This window comes from Acinonyx jubatus, chromosome F2 (assembly GCF_027475565.1).
Source record: "Acinonyx jubatus isolate Ajub_Pintada_27869175 chromosome F2, VMU_Ajub_asm_v1.0, whole genome shotgun sequence".
In the NCBI taxonomy this organism is placed as follows: domain Eukaryota; kingdom Metazoa; phylum Chordata; class Mammalia; order Carnivora; family Felidae; genus Acinonyx; species Acinonyx jubatus.
Window position 1 is genome coordinate 16,659,913 of NC_069394.1, and position 16,588 is coordinate 16,676,500.

At 46.4% G+C, this 16,588-nt stretch overlaps 1 protein-coding gene across 1 annotated transcript in view; it reads left to right on the forward strand.

Annotated features, from left to right (window-relative positions):
- Nucleotides 1–279: 279 nt before the first annotated feature.
- FBXO32 (F-box protein 32) overlaps nucleotides 280–16,588 on the forward strand; it is a 35,767-nt gene continuing 19,458 nt past the window's right edge. The window contains exons 1-4 of the mRNA XM_027063950.2: nucleotides 280–857; nucleotides 6,740–6,852; nucleotides 7,723–7,772; nucleotides 8,973–9,065. Coding sequence (XP_026919751.2) covers nucleotides 742–857; nucleotides 6,740–6,852; nucleotides 7,723–7,772; nucleotides 8,973–9,065 — 372 coding nt within the window. The 5' untranslated portion in view covers nucleotides 280–741. The remainder of the gene's footprint in view (nucleotides 858–6,739; nucleotides 6,853–7,722; nucleotides 7,773–8,972; nucleotides 9,066–16,588) is intronic.

The window sequence follows — 16,588 nt, forward strand, 5'->3', positions numbered from 1 at the left end:
CCTGGCCGCGCTGTGCTCCCCCAGTTCCGGAAGAGCTGCTCTGATCGCGGGGCGCAGTGACAGCTCGGGGATGGGAGGGGAGCTCTCCCTCCTCCCCACCCCCGCCCAGCAGTGACCCAGACGCCGCTCGGGCCTCCTTTCTGCGCCGTGCCAGCCCGGGAGCCGCGGGAGGACGGGGCGCGGCTTCCCGAGCGCCGGGCCGCGCTCTCCCGGCGGCGGCGGCAGCTGCGCCCTGGGGGCGGGGAGCGGGCGCCGGGGGGCCAGGGGCGGAGGGGCGGCGGGAGCCCCGGCCTGGCAGCGCGGCTTCAAGTTTCCACCGGCGCGCGGTTGTGCAACAGCCTCGGGAGCCGGAGCCGCGGGCGCCTCGGAAAACAAGCCGAGCCCATAAACAAAGCCACGTGGGCTCCGGCGGGGGGGCCGGGCTAAGAGCAGGCGGCTCTTCCGGCAACAAAGGGCCGGGGCCGGCGGCCCGCGATAAATACTGCGTCCGGGACGGCGGCGCGGCACACTGGCCAGCCCCGCGCGCCCTGCGGCCCTCCCCGGCGCCGCGCCCTCTCCGAGCCCAGGCGCTCGGCTCCGCGGCCCCCGAACCCGCAGCCCTCCACGCCGCCTCCCTGCAGCCGCCCCCGCGTCGGCCCCAGCACCCCTGAGCGTCCGCCCAGGGCAGCGCGTCCCCGAGGCCGCCCGGCCGGTCCTGTCCGTCAGTCCGCCGAGTCCGACCGTCGCGTCGCCCCCGGAGCCATGCCATTCCTCGGGCAGGACTGGCGGTCCCCCGGGCAGAGCTGGGTGAAGACGGCCGATGGCTGGAAGCGCTTCCTGGATGAGAAGAGCGGCAGCTTCGTGAGCGACCTCAGCAGGTGAGTGGATCGGCCACCAACGTGCAGCCCCGCGAAACAGACCTGGGCTGGTTTCGGGGGCGCAGGGGCGGGAGAGTGGGGGGCACGCAGGGCTGGAACAGGGTGAGGAGGAAGCCCCTGGACCAGGGCGGGGGGTGGGGGGGTGGGGGGGTGGGCGGCGGAGTGCAGGGGAGGAGAGAGAAGTTGACGGGGTTTCTGCAGAGGTCGCTAGAGCACGGGATTCGGGGAATTTGATTTCTCTTATTGTTCAGGGTCTGCGTCTCCAAGTGGGCACAACTCTTTACAGAGCCCCGGGTCCCTCTGGGAATCTGACGACAGACGCAGACCTTGTCCGCAAACGTTCAAACTCAAGCATACAACTTCAGGGGACCCCCGCCTTAAGGACACTGGAGTCGCGCCGTCCGCCTGGGCGGGGGCGCGGGCGAGTGGGCTTCGCACCTTTAAACCGCTGGGGGTGGCGGGGCTCGGAGCACCCTAGCGCCGTGGGCACAAGTCGGGTGACGCGATCGGACATGGGTGCAGCACCTCCAGGCTCTTCCCACGCACGGGAGACCGCAGAGTGGGCAGGGAGGATGAGTAACCAGGAAGGGGCGGCCAGATGGTCCCTGGGGCACCGGCGCTTGCGGGGCGGACTGGCGGAACCAGGGTGAAGACTCGCGACTGCGGAGCTGCGGAGGAGGGAAGGGAGGCGGGAAGGCCACCCACAAGCCTTCTGCTTCTGAAAGGACGAAGCGCTTGCACCTGTTTCTTCAATGGCCCTTTTGGTCAGTTTTCTGGGCGAAATAATTTCAAGTGATGCCCGTCAGTTGCAGAAAGTACCCCACCCCACCCCCCCACACCCCGAGCCCCGTCAGTCTGGTTGAAAACCCGAGGTCCGCTCCGTTTGGTTATAACACAGAAGCGCTGTCTAGTAAGTGAAGTGGTCTGGAATCTGTCAGTCCCGGATCGCAACAGTTGACTTCCAGATCGCTGACATTTGGAACAGGTGGGAAGGGCAATGAAAGCGGGTCCAGAGGCGATCAGTGCAGCCCAGTCACCCTTGGATGCCTGTACGTGCAGCCTTTGGTTGAAACCACTGGCACCAGAACCCTTAAATTGATTCCGGTGATGAGTTCTGTAACAGGACCAGGTTCCCACGTACTGAGATTTACCAGTGGTTTTTTTGGCTGAGCCCCCTGGCACTCAATTTTAAGAAAACTGTCAAGAAAGTGTGGTTATTTTGACAGCTTGACCTCCAGAGCGCGCTCCCCCCCCCCCATCTGATTGTTATTTGTAAAACATCAAACTCCTTTAGTCTTCCAATGGAAAAAGAAAAAAAAGCATTTAATCCTGGGGGTCTGTCAGGAGAGACAAAAGCATGTATAACCCTTATGTTAAAGATATTTTGAGGCAAACTGTAGTTTGGAGAGCAAATAAGTCTTATTGCAAATCAGATAATTTACTTAATAGAAAAATAGACCAATTGCTGTCACTAGACTCTTAACCTTTTAGGGAGGCGAGTTACCAATTATGCCTAAATTATTCTCCCTTGACTAGAAGCTTGCTTCTAGTAGAATAGAAGCTTCCTTCCTGCCTCCTCATTCCTAAGGAATGATGATCTTGATAGTTTGTTACTTTTATTTCTGTACAACAGTCCAGATTCTTTCTGGGGAAATACAGCAAGGATCTGCTGAATGATGTCCCAGCGGCTCACCCAAATATGATTATAGGTTGCTCATCAGTAGGATGCAGTCGTTCAGCAGAAGAGGATTCAAGATACTGAGCCTCTGGCTCACGTAAATATTCACACTGTATCTGCTCCAAGAGATAAGCTGGTATCACTCCCCTTTAGAAGCAGATAGTGGTGCCTCTCGCCACAGAGTGGGAGACCTTGAAGATGGTTTTAACTTACCACAAAAGTTTAACCTAGGCTGGGATCAGGTAGCTTCACACCCCTCAGACCCCTTCATGAGCCTCCTCCTTTCCTCCCATTTCGTGCCTTCTGAGCCAGTGCTGTAGCACCGCCATAGTTACCACAAGTGGTGATCAATATAGTGGCCACTGTGGCTCTTGGAGGAGTCAGAGTTTAGCAATCGTTTGGTAGCTCCTGGCAAAGCAGCTGGCTGTTTGTTTGCGGAGTATTTTTTTTCCTCCACCAATTGTAAACAATCCCTTCCCTACTTAGCATGAGAAGTCTGCCAACTTCTTAAAAGCAGTTGGCCTTCTTGGACCTAGGTCTGGAGTCTCAAATATCCCCACTGTTTTTAGTCTTGGTCATGTTTCTCTGTGATGTAAGGTTTGGGCTGACCGCCTGCCTACACAGGTGAATGCCTCTCCTGTTAGGAGAAAACAAAAGGCCGAAGGCCCTTTCCAAAGGGGGAGGGGAGGTAATAAAACAGAGGACAACAGAGGCCTGCTACACTTCTCTAATTCCACATTCAATTCTGTGAGCTGCCTGAACAAGAGTGGGGAATGAAGGGTACATTTGGTGTGTTCCGACCTGGGGAGAGTGTTTACAGTTGACCACAGCCCGTCTGGACAGCACGCCTTCTCTGGACTCTGCTGGCCATTCTATGTTCTGGGCCCTGTCCCCTTCCAACAGCAGAACCTTACAAAGCCCATCCCAGCCATGAACAGAGATCATGGCAGGCTTTAGGATAAGTTTAAAACAGTACCCCTCATTTAAAAGGGGTACTTGCATAAGACAGCAGAGGAATGACCAGTTTAAATGTGGGTGGGCAGATGAAAAGTTCAGGGAAAGCGCTTGGCATGAATTGGGGGTGGTCCAAGAATGCTTCAAGGAAGTGGTAGTTGAGGTACCTCCAAGCCTCACCAACAACCCTCCAGCTTCCCCCACCCCCAGAATGAGTCATCTCAGCGATCTGAGCCTCAGGCCACTCTTCTCCAAGTCTACAGGCCTGCAGCTGAAAACTCCAATGTTGCTCTGCACATAGCTGAGGCTGAACCAGGAAGCAGGAAGCTTGGTGCCCTGGACGAGTAGTGCAGAAGACAAAAATAATAGGTCAAATTTTTATGAGTGCTTACTGTGTGCAAGGCACTGTTCTACAAGCTTCATATAGTAGGCTGTTTGTTTCACCAGAACAATCTGGGTAGGGAGTCTGACGATTTGCGTCTGTATTGGAGCAAATTAGCATAGAAATCTCACCAGCTTTAATCCACCACCAAACCCTTTAGGCCCTCCATAGCTTTCTTAACTGGCCTGTGATTGCGGAACAAAATGAGAAATAGGCCTTTCCCGCCACCGGTGCCCTTATCTCCTCTGCCCAAATGGTCTTGTTTTGAAATCTTTCCATCATTTCTAAAGTTGTCTTTAAATATCTAGGTACGTGTATATTGATAGTATAAGGCTGGGAGAGGTCTTTTTTCTTATTCTGTGCCTGTGCCTATAAAAATCAAGATTAGTAAAAACTAACCACCAAATGGCAACTTCAGTGGCTATTCTTGAATTTAATGAGGTAATTAGCATCCTTAAATAGTTCTACTTAAAAAAAAAAAGTTAAATGTCATGGTTCCTAAATGGTGGTGGCTTTTCTTGTTAAAAATTTCAGTTGTAATTTTCTCTTGGCTTTGCATTTCCTTGAAATGGATGGACATAATTGAACTCTTAGAATAACCTCTGAGTATGTTATTGCTTGAAAGAAAAGCTACAAGCAGACAACACAAATAAACCTCCTAGCCCTTCCTTCCAGGCCCCACCTCCGAAGTCCAAAACCTAATAATTAAGAGAAAAATGCAGGGTTTGTCTTTGGTTGAAGCGTTTCTACATTCTACAGTGGAAGAACATCATCAATGATGTCAAATTCTTCTTCAACTAACTTTGGAAATGAGTCGCTCGGGCTTAAAGCAGATTATTGTCATTTCTATGAGGAAAGCAGGTGCTCAAATTCCTTTGAGTAATGTTCTCAATTAGAAGAGAGTAAGGTGAACTGTAAATATTTAAAATCTCTGGGGAATGGCCACAATCTAAGGTCCAGGCTCTGGAAACTTTCTGCCAAACCTCAAAAGTGTGACTGAGAATAAGACCGCTTCATTTTATGGTTCTCTACAGGTGGAATTTAAGCTCTAGGTTTTCGTTCATGGTGTAGGAGTGTGTTTTCTTTAAAAATAAGCCTTCGTGTGGTGTTTTTACATGAAAAACGTTCTTAACTTTGCTTTCTAAAGGCTGTTCTCAGCTTTGGTACACCATGGACCAGTCAAGTAACCTTCCATGTTTTCCCCTTCTCAACTTTGATTGAAATTCTTAAGTTGGCTTTAAGGACTCAGAGTCCAGCGCTCCCTTGTTCTCTCTTTTCTTGCTGACCTTGGAGCAGATCACTGACCAGTCGGTGGTTTTGTACACTACTGTCATGCAAGTAGACAAACACACACTCATGCGTGACACAGAGCCTGGCCCCAAACATTCACCCTTGGCTCGTTTAAGAAACTGTCTCTAAGAGAAGACATTTCTGCAGTAATCTCTATGAAACCTAAAAATATCCAGTTTCCCCAAATGCAAAGAAGGCTAGAGATGTTAGAAATCTCAATAAGTGGTATTAAACATGGCCTTACAAGGGCAGATTAACAAATGATAGATTATCCATCAAGCTTATTCCTCTGGGTCCAGAAACACTGAGCACGTTGTCAGTGATATCATGTGTAAGCATTTATGTAGCAAGATACTTACTGTACTTATCGAAGTGCTACTTGAGACGATTGTAGCAACAGGATACTGGAAATTGTTTCAAACCCTCTTTTCTCTTGTACCATTTACATAATGTCTGTGGAATAGAGAAGTGCAGGTGTGCCTCATTTTATCCAACAGATGTATGTCCAAAGAAGACGTAAAGCAAACCACATTTTAAATTCAGCAAAGGAACTCAGAAAATTAAAGAGCTCTGATATATCGGTGATACAAGAAAAAGCCCCTGATTTATGTTTTACTAGTGGGAATTCTAAATCCTGCCTTGTACATACATCCCCATGGGGCTTGGGGGATCTACTCACTATACTTCAATATTTCTCCAGCATCCTTTCAATGAAAACTCTTCAGGGATTTACTGTGAAGTTATGTGGTATCACAGAATAGAACTCAGCTCCCCAAAATAACAGCTCAGCCTACTGGCAGAAATATGCACCTGACCCAAGTTGAATCTGTGCGTCCTTCAGGGACCTGTGAATTGGGCAGTTCTGTTTTTTCAGCTCTTACAAATTTATGAATTGTGAAATCAGCTGGTTTCATTTAGGACCCAAGGTCTTCACCTCGCAGCATGATGCTGAGTGTTAGTCACGGAATTCCATGAAATCTAAACGATTAGCACTGTATGCTCAACGTCTCCTAGAAATGGAGTGTGTACGTCAGATTTTTGTTAATGTGATCATGTTTCAAAGGCATGATGGAAGCATGCTAGTTAAAAGAAGCTTGGGTACACTTTAAATGGGTGGATTGTATGGTATGTGAATTATATCTCCATAAAGACTTTTTTTTTTCTTAGAAAGCAGCTTAGGGTGGATGCTTTCGCAAAATGAAGGCATTGTGTACCACAGTGATAGCAGTAATCATCCCTCTCCCTCCCCCCTGAAGTCGTCATTTTTGCTTAAAGTAATATTGTAGTGCCCGGCATTGCCTTTAGTTAAAGGGTAAAGGGCTGTGTGTCAAACACAATGGCAGGCACTGTTGGGAATTCAAAAGCAGTAGAAGCCCCCATCCCTGCCTTCCACAGAGATGTGACAATATTTCATCCCCAAAGAGGGAGGTCTGTGCCTGAACAGACTTCTTTTGAGGGGGTTATTGTTTTGTTTGAGAAGATGTATGTTTGTGTTTTATAACCCGGTAAGTTATTTATAGAAACAGCTCTTATTAAAGTATAGCTGCTATAGCTCATCCCCTCTCCTGTTATTCCTAGTTATTGCAACAAGGAAGTGTATGATAAGGAGAATCTTTTCAACAGCCTGAACTATGATGTTGCAGCCAAGAAGAGAAAGAAGGACATGCTGAATAGCAAAACCAAAACCCAGTGTAAGCCATTTGTTTTGAACTTAAAAGAAAGCTGTTTGAAGATCGCTAGGATTGGTTCTTTGCGGGGGGAGGGGAGAAAATCAGACCTCGAGTGTTAGACATCTGCTTTAATGTTTACTGTGTCATTGACAGAGGTCACTGGGAACTTTGCACTCAGAAACCCGGCCGTGCATTTTACAAGCAAGATCAATGTGTTCTTTATAGTCTTGCTTATAAGTCAGTTGCTAGTCAGAGTGGGGTTTTTTCCCCCCACTTGTCACTAATATTTGACGTAGTTAATTTAGTTATTATACAGTGATATGGTCAGCTGAATCAGTTCCAGCATGTGCTTTTATTTGGCACTGTGTTGTGAGGCTTTGAAAATAGATTTGTTTCTCCCTCTTTCCTTGTCTAAATACTACTACATTTCTAGATGCTGGGTGTAAGAGTATAAAGTTCTAGAAATAAGCCAGAATCACAGATCTTTAGTTTAATCCACCCATACTACATGATCTCTTCATGTTATCTGCTTTATTTCTACTTTTTATGGCCTTGTATAAGTTGTAGGTTTGACATTTAAAACAAACTTGTACTTGGGTATTTGATTTTTTTCAATTTGGAGCTTTGGTATACTAAATCTGATGATCAAAGATTTGGAGAGCTTCAGACCCGGTAAGCATAACTCCGATATGTATACACTGCAGAAATTAGGCATTTGCATTTCTTGGATTGTCAGTAGAGTCTCTGTCTTTTTTTGTTAAAACTTTTTTAACACTTTGGAGTATATGAAAAAGAAACAAGTTTAAAATTTGGGGCATGTTGCAAATCGTAAAGCTGTGGGTTTTTTTTTTTATTATTATTTATTTATTTATTTATTTTTGGCCTCTGTAGATTTCCACCAAGAAAAATGGATTTATGTTCACAAAGGAAGTACTAAAGAGGTGAGCATCCATCTGTTCCTTAAAGCGTATGCTTAGCTTTATGCCTCTCCCAACAGGAAAGGGAGGGAAAGTGGGCAAGAATATGACTTCAAATCATGGCTGGGTGTGGGGGGTAGTGGCTAGCAGCTCACCACCTACCCAACCATCAGAGAGAGTGAGAAGCCAAAGTCACTAGGTGGACTCCCCAGTCATTCAGTGAGATCACGTATGTAAAAGTGCTTTATAAAGATTAGTATACCCATCTCAAATGTGTTGTTATAAAGCCTTGGCCTTGCCCCGAGAACAGTGCCTCTTTCTTGTTCTGAGATCTCTTCAGACTCCAACTTTGTTAAGTTTTAGCCCTGGAGGGGCTAATCACTAAACACAGCAGAAGTTTTCATGTCTGCTCAGTATGAGACACTGAGCTAGACCTAGAAGGGGACAAGGCACTGTAACAACTACATTTGCGTGGCACTTTATAAAACCCTTTTATGTACATCTTCTCCCTGCACAGGCATCTGCTCAGATATCTAGGTTATCAGGCAGTGTGGTAGAACAATGGAATTTCTACCACTGTCAGGGACCCTGGTGAATACCTAAGTCCCTCTGCGGTTTGGGGCCCCACGGAGGTCAAGGGCACACCCACCATTATCCAGATACTCAGAGCAGAGCTGAGACTGTGAGTCAGGGCTCTCTGCTCCCAGTGCTTGTGCGTTCATAGGTAAAAAATCCAAAGTTCTTTTGCCTCCTCATGAAGCCTTAAAAAAAAAAAACAAAAATGTTTCTGATGATCCCAATGAGAAGAGCAGTAAAGATGCGAGGCAAGGTAGCAGGCAGGGTTGACACAAGGAAGTCTAATTCTCCTCCCAGGAGATGCTACAGTGACCAGCTATCTTCGTCTCCCATCCTATGTCCAACTCCTGACCTTTCCCAGATAAGCAACTACTTAGGATTTTCCCATTCAAGTTCATGCGGAGAACAAGGGTCCAAATGGTGCAAGTCATGAAGGGGGGTGTTTAACATGTGAGTCACAGACTAAAGCAGCTGCTAGCTGCACTGTCCGTCTTTGTGGCTCGCAGGGGGCTCCCAGAAAGAGCTTATCATGGCCCAGGAAAACAGCATATGGCCACAGGTTACCTAAGACAGGCATCCAGCTTGCCAGTAGAGTCCAGGTGGACCGTTCTGGAGAATGACCTCTGTGCCCCCCGTTTTCACATTCAGCGCCATGGATATTGCACTCTGGGGGAAGCTTTCAACAGGCTGGACTTCTCAACTGCCATTCTGGACTCCAGAAGATTTAACTACGTCGTACGGGTAAGTCTCTATAGGTTCCCAGGGTCTCAGTTGAATTATCTTTTTCAGGTTCTCTTGAGATAGTTCCCCGCCCCCAAAGAATAACTCTGTAGGACACTGGGAATTTTGAGGAAAGCAGAAAACAGACTTCTCAACTCCCTTCAGTCCAGATGTACTTCGAGTCCTTACGTGGATCCCGTGAGGATGTCCCTGAGATTGGCCGTGACAAACAGGAACGGCCATAGTCCTCATGTGAGCCACTTCCCGCCCCCCACCATAAATGGGAACACACTGCAGGCAGCAAGGGCTCTGGCAGCCACATTAGCAAGAGAGAATTCAGTAGTAAGAAAGCCAAAAAACACCATGGCTTATTTTAAAACCTTCTGTACCTCTGATTGTTCTCACTGTCCTCCTCCTTGTCCTGTTTTAGCACACTCTAGGTGACCCCACGGCATTCTTGGTTTAGGCTACAACACCAGACAAGTTCAAAGCACCTCAGTGCATCTTTCCTGTGACTCCCTCCCACCCCACGTTCAGTCTCTTGTTCACCTAAAGCGTGAAACTAACTACCTGTTCAGGTCCGTTGCTTTCCATTTGAAACCCCATGTCGGGGAAAAAAAAATTTAAGGAGCTTTGGCAAGATATTAATGATGAAGGTAGTAAAGCAAATAAGTCTAAACATGCCCTCCAAATCAGTGATTCTTTTTAATTGGTTTATTGTTGTTGTTCCCCCCCCCCCCCACCCTTAGCTCTGTTGTGCATTTCTGTCAGTGGTTCAACCTGAGAGGTAGCAGCTGTTTGGGTTTTAGTCTCAGAAGTAGGAGGGACTAGGGGCTCCTGGGTGGTTCAGTCAGTTAAGCGGCTGACTTCAGCTCAGGTCATGATCTTACATTCACGGGTTCAGGCCCTGCATCAGGCTCCATGCAGACAGCTCAGAGCCTGGAGCCTGCTTCAGATTCTGTGTCTCCCCCTCTCTCTGCCCCTCCCCTGCTTTCACTCTGTCTCTCTTTGTCTCTCAAAAACCAAAATAAAACATTAAAAACAAATTTTTAAAAAACGTAGGAGGGGGGCGCCTGGGTGGCTCAGTCGGTTAAGCGTCCGACTTCAGCTCAGGTCATGATCTAGCGGTCCGTGAGTTCGAGCCCCGCGTCGGGCTCTGGGCTGATGGCTCAGAGCCTGGAGCCTGTTTCAGATTCTGTGTCTCCCTCTCTCTGACCCTCCCCCGTTCATGCTCTGTCTCTGTCTCAAAAATAAATAAACATTAAAAAAAAAAAAATTAAAAAAAAAAAAACGTAGGAGGGAATTTACCCCTTGTGGGTGTTGGGTGGCTGGGTTTTTATCTTCTTTTTCCTGGGTTGTTGTGCTTCTCAGTGCCCCGTCACTGAGTCACATGATTGCCACGGCTCAGCCAGAGCAATGACATTCAAGGCCCCTTGAGGCCTGGATCATTCACCTGTCATCAGGGCAGATGCTGGCCTGGCCGTCCCTGCTGACCTGATAAAAACCCAAGCCTCCTTGTAGGTTAGAAGCTCTGAGCTGAGCCTGTGACCACATGAGTAAATCTGTCAGCTTTCAGCTGAGCCCTTATTCCAATCCAAAAGGGATGAAAATAAGAGACCTTCTTGATGAAATGTTCACGTCATTCAGTGTGACTCTGCCATTTCAGGGAGGTCACTGTGGCCTGCAACCCAGCCCAGGCTGGTTGGAGACAGGCCCAGCAAGAGCTGGAAACTCTGTTGCTAAGAATATGAATACTTTCCATCTTCTAGGTGTCAGAGGAGGACACCCAGTTCTGATGTCTTAATTACAAACTGATCAGCAAAACAGTCAGTTTGTAGATGGGTCTTCGTACTTGTTTTCCCTTTCACAAGAAATACAGCAAAGGAACAAGGTCGTAATAGCAAAACCCTATATTCGTGCGATTATGTGCCTTCACCTTTATTCGTCCATTAACCCTATGAAGTGTGGGTACTTTTATTATCTGTTTCAATAAACGGAAATACAGCAAAGTAAAATGGCTTGTCCAAGGTCACAAAGCTACATAAGCGACAAAATCGGGATCTGAAACCTGGTCAGTCTTAGAGTCCACACTCTTCACTGCTACAGTAAGTTCTCTGCAAGCAGAGGACTGAAGGTTCAGTGGTCTGAGGTCAGGCCCCAGCCCCGCAACTTTCATACTATTACAGCCTAAGGCTCAGCCGCCCCTTCCGTAAGAAGGATTTAGAACAACCTCAACTTCACAGGGTAGCTGTGAACTCAGTAATGTTATATATGAAGATACCCTGAAAATCGGAATCAATTATTCAGAGTCAGCTACTAATATTTATTATTGCCTACTCACCTAAATTATCATTGATTCTCCCTAATATGCCTTTTCAATTCAGTTGATAAATGTTTTTCTACTTCCAAGAAAAAAGATTAATGGGAAATCTGCCACTTGATTAAGACTCAGCATAGAGGACTTGTATCTGATAGTATCTAATTATAAAATGTGAGCACCTTCCCTCAAATAATCTTGAAGTTAGAGAAACTGCTGAATGCTCTCAGAGCTGTCAGGTTCAGCAATAGTGGAAAAGTGTTTCTATTTTGGAAAGAACAGTCTTTTTTTTTTTTTTTCCCTTTCACTGTTAAGAGTCCTCTATAATTTGAGAAATAATGTTATTTTTATAAAGAGCTTAAAACATTTTAATGATAGGCACTGCGCTTTGAGGGTTTTCTTCTAAGGAAGTCAATGCACATCTCATATATTCTTACCCTTAAGCCAACTTTGCAAAGTAGCTTGCCAATATGTCCTCCCCATCTTACCACTTGGACATAATGGTCTAATATAGTACCATAGTGATTCCTTAGTTCCAGTGAACAACTGAACCAACTTTGAAGGCCTTTAAAAAATGTTTTTTAATCTCTTTAAAGCCAAGTACATTAAAAAAAAATTTTTTTTTATGTTTATTTTTGAGAGAGAGAGAGACAAAGTGCAAATGCGGACGGGCAGAGAGAGAGAGGGAGACACAGAATCTGAAGCAGGCTCCAGGGTCTGCTCTGAGACATCAGCACAGAGCCCAATGTAGGGCTCGAATTCACGAACCACAAGATCATGACTTGGGCTAAAGTTGGACGCTTAACCGACTGAGCCACCCAGGCGCCCCTAAAGCCAAGTACATTTTTTACAAAATGTGTTCATGCTGGCTTCCCTCTTCAGAAACAGACAACGCAGAGGGAATAAAAGAGGTGGCCAACACCGCTATCTCAGAATTGTCTAATTTTTATCTGTAAGTACAAAAGTTCTGTGGAATTTATGGAGTCAAAAGTTTTTAATATAAGCTGGGAAGGAAAGGTTTTCATATAGTATCTGTACCTTATTTTAATAGGCTTCAGATTATACTCGCTGCCTTCATCCCCTTCTCTACACACACACACCCAATGGCTTAAATACAATTTTAACTGTGGTTTTTAAGGATGATCTAAAACCTTTAGAGGCAACAACTTACCCATTTATGAAAGGTCATTTTAAAAATTGGTTTACACCATGCCTGAAGACCAACACATTTTGGAAACTCCCTTGGGAAGTCGGTGAGCATTCCAGGGGCTGGGCTGGTGGTAGGGCTGGAATTTGGTCCCCATGAGGAGGTGAGTGCTAACTAACTCAGCTAGGGCACAGAAAGGCCAATGGAGAAAGTGGGTCTCCAGTAAGCTGGGAGAGGGTTTTGGAGACCACACATCAACTCACAGCTGTCTGAACTAAGCCTGCTGTGGCCCACTGGTTCTCATTTGAACTGGCTGCACATTAGAATCACCTGCAAAGCTGGTTTCTCTACAGAAGGCCACCTCTCGGGCATATGATTTAATTAACTGAAGGTGGTGTCCATGCATTGCTACTTAAATCTGCCCTTTGGTGACCCCCGTGTTTTTAAGTTTGGGAACCAGCTCAAAAAACTATTGGAAGCCCAAATGCTGGATTTTGCACATTGCGTTTTTAAACAAGACACAGTAAGGCACACATGCAGGAAAGGGTTTTCATGCTTTAATGCCAGGATGCCCTTTGACCGGGTCTTCCAGCTCTCTTTGTGGGATGCAGATGCCACCTCTAGACCAGAAAGGTTCTGGAGAACCTTGAGGACCACCTCCTGACTGGAGAGAACTGGCCCATCTGTGCTAGCAGATCAGAAAGGACAAGCAAAAGCTTGCAACCCCACTCTCTATCCCTCTGCAGCCCAAAAGAAAATCACAACCTAAACCAATGCACGTTATTTTTTTCTGCGTTACCACCCTAAGTCCATTTGAATGTTTCCAGCAAGTTACTGCATTCCTACAACCCCTAAAGGTCTTTTCCAAAAACATGTTTTAGTTTAAGTTGACTGGCGGCTTGGCAAACAAAAGACTGAAATATGGCACTATGACTCAAATTCAAACCCAATGCCTTCAATTAAGGGCATGCTGTTGGTGGGTCGTGATGTGCAGGAGAAGCCTGGCTCCTTTGCTAGGTTCCTCTGCCGCAGTGACCTTGGATTAATTTAGCACTGCACATACTTGGCGCCTTCCTCTGATGGAGGGTGGCCCCTGCCACCTGGGTCTTAAAACCCGTGGTATCTTTTTCTGTTGGGAGAGAGAAGCTGGGTTGGAGGGAGGAAGGCCAGCCACCCCAATGGCCACAGAGTCAAAAGAACAGAGCCGTGAGCCTATTTGAAAATGACTCACAGAAATGGTTGGAATTGTGAGAATCTACTGTGGGGCATTAACATTTGAGGGCACAGGGTGGGTCCTTCAGTGAGTGCTGATTAGGCTGCCAGGGATCTTACAGGAGAAAGTCTGTGCCGCTTAGAATTCCTGGTTTTCAGTCCTAACAAGCATTGAGGCAAGCAGATACTGTAATGTCTGAGTACCCACAGAAGAGGGAACACTCACAAACAGAAGTAGGGGAGCACACACAGAGGTGGGGACCTACCTGAAGAAATAGGGGTGCCTACATAACCCACAGAAGTAATGGGATACATTCAAAAGTAGAAAGGTACCCATCGAAGGGGGAGGGGAACCTGAAAAAATGAGGAATGGCCAAGAGACCAAAACAGTGGTGTTTTTGGCCACGGACTCCTAAACAAATAACATAAGCACGTACTTTCAATTTACATATATTCATAAATTCATCTGTGAATCACATCCCTATAAAAGGTGCTAATAATGGTATCTGTCCCATCATGTTGCTCAGGGAATTAAAACTAAATTTAAGTGCTTTCCAACAGGACCTGGTATGTGGTAAGCACTCGATGAGAATCAGTTGTTGCCATCAATATCCTCATCTTTAGGGTCCTAATTACAGGCATTAGAAAACACACAAATAGATTATAGAAATAGACAATAGAGATTAAAGATGAAATAAAATGGAGAGATTGATGTTTTATACTTTTTCTGCCAGATTTCCTTTCCCATCCCACTTTGAAGGCCTCAAGATCAAATTTGTTTTGAGAACTCAGAATCTAAGCCTATCCCACCATGGGCCAGAAATATACAAAAATATACAAAAATTCTGTCCAGTTTCTACATTATCAGGTGCTTATTATGCAGAGGGATATGCTAAAATGGACAGGTGAGCTGAGTTTTAAATGCCAGTTCAGCAGACTTTTCTCCCATGCAAGGAGGTAAGCTCCTGAGAGCATTGGACACTGTACTCCCAAGTGCTCTGGTTGAGGGTAAGGTTTGTTTTCAGGAACTGTGAGCTAGGATCCGAAGGCCCCTCCAGTCCACAGACAGAGGAGCTCCAAAGGCAAGGAGGTGACAGCATCCCCCTGCTAGGTCCCCATAGATCAAAGACTGCTTCCGGTGAATGCTTTCAAATTCCTAAATAGGTATTTCTGAATGAAATCCATAACATTTACCTAGTGTTGCCATAACCACTCGAGAATCAACGAAGACCTGGTCCCTGCTTACCAGGATCTTCTGGGCTACTTGGGGGACAAGGTACAACTGCTGAAGTGGCAGATGGGGTTTTGGTCTTGTCTAGGAGACTGGAGGAGGGGCGGGCACCAGAGACAACCTATTGGAAGAGGTAGAATCTCTGAAGAAGGACTGAAGAACCAGTCCTTCCAGGAGCTGGCTAGGTGCTGAGGCAGGACGAAGGCTTTGCAGGGACAAATGCTGTGAGCAGAAACCGGGAGATGAGAAAGAATGGGAGGGGAGTGCTGGTCAACCAGAGGCCCAGGCAATGTGACATCCAGCCTCATGAAATCAGAGGGTAGAGGTTAGGAGTGCTAGGGTAGACAAGAAGCCCAATCTAAAAGCAGGATGATTGAAGCAAACAGAGCTGCTCAAATTGATGCAAACAGGGAGCGGGGCACCGTTACAAGTTCAAAAATATCTGGGATGGATAGAAGACGGGCAAGTTTCTCTCAGATGAGAATACAATTAATTTGTGTAAACTTGGCCCTCCTTCTTAGGATTTTAACACTCCGTTAGAGAGAGATGTTTCACTTGCAAATAATATTTACCCAATCTTGACATGCCTGAAGATTATTAATGTAGCTGCAATGTTCTCTCTTCCAACCTGTCAGTGTTCAAGCTCAAAGTCAGGACAAAACTTTCCAGGTTTTTAATCTGTGTTATCCACTGAATAAATAAGGGTCTTGAAAGTACATGGCACTCGGTACAAGCAGAGGCACTGCCTGATGTAACCAAAGGTTTCTTGCAAAAGACATAATATTCCTATAGGTACCCAGCTTGGGTATTGAACACGTGAGAAATGGCAGGGGCTTCTTGAAGCTTCTTTCCTGCCTTTGATAACCCTGAGGCATGTTTTCAATCGCACCTATAATTCAAACCAGAGCCCATAGTCACAGGAGATGGAAGAATTTAGAGATCAGTTATGTTCTTAACAATATCCTATGCAAGACAGAGTATGCTCCAGCAGCAGCCTTATTGTTAACCCCTGTGTGGTTTGGTCTGAAACAAACACACGGGGAAGCTACTGCTTTCTGTTGATGCTTCCGAAGCCCAGTTTATTTACCGTTCCTCTAGATGTCAGCTACTTGCCTTCCTGGAAAGGGTGATCTGTTTGCACTATAAGTAATTTACTCCTGAAGCATTCGTCTGGGACCAGACCCCATATGAGTCCCAGCCTAACAGTCGAGACGATCTAGCACTGACCGTGATTGTGTCATTTGACCATCATGAGCCTCCTGATCTAAAGAGGAGGAATTTGGGCATACTCTTTCCCAGGTCCCTTGCAGCTACAATGCTCATTGATTCTACAAGACAAATGTGTTAGAAAATAAATATTGGTTGACTGCCTACAACGTGCCAGGCTGGGGGTAGAGCGATTGGTAAACAAAACAACCCCTGCAGCCTTGAGGTTCATATCCCAATTAGACAGTCAACAAATAAGGAAACAAGATCATTTCAGAGATGTGTAAATGGAACAATGAAACCACAGTAAGATAAAAATGGCGACGGGGAGGTTTCCATAGAGGATGGTCACAGAAGGCCTCCCTGAGCAGGTGATATTTGAATGAGACCTAAGGGGTGGGTCAGAGCCAGCACGTGAAGCCGTGACAAGG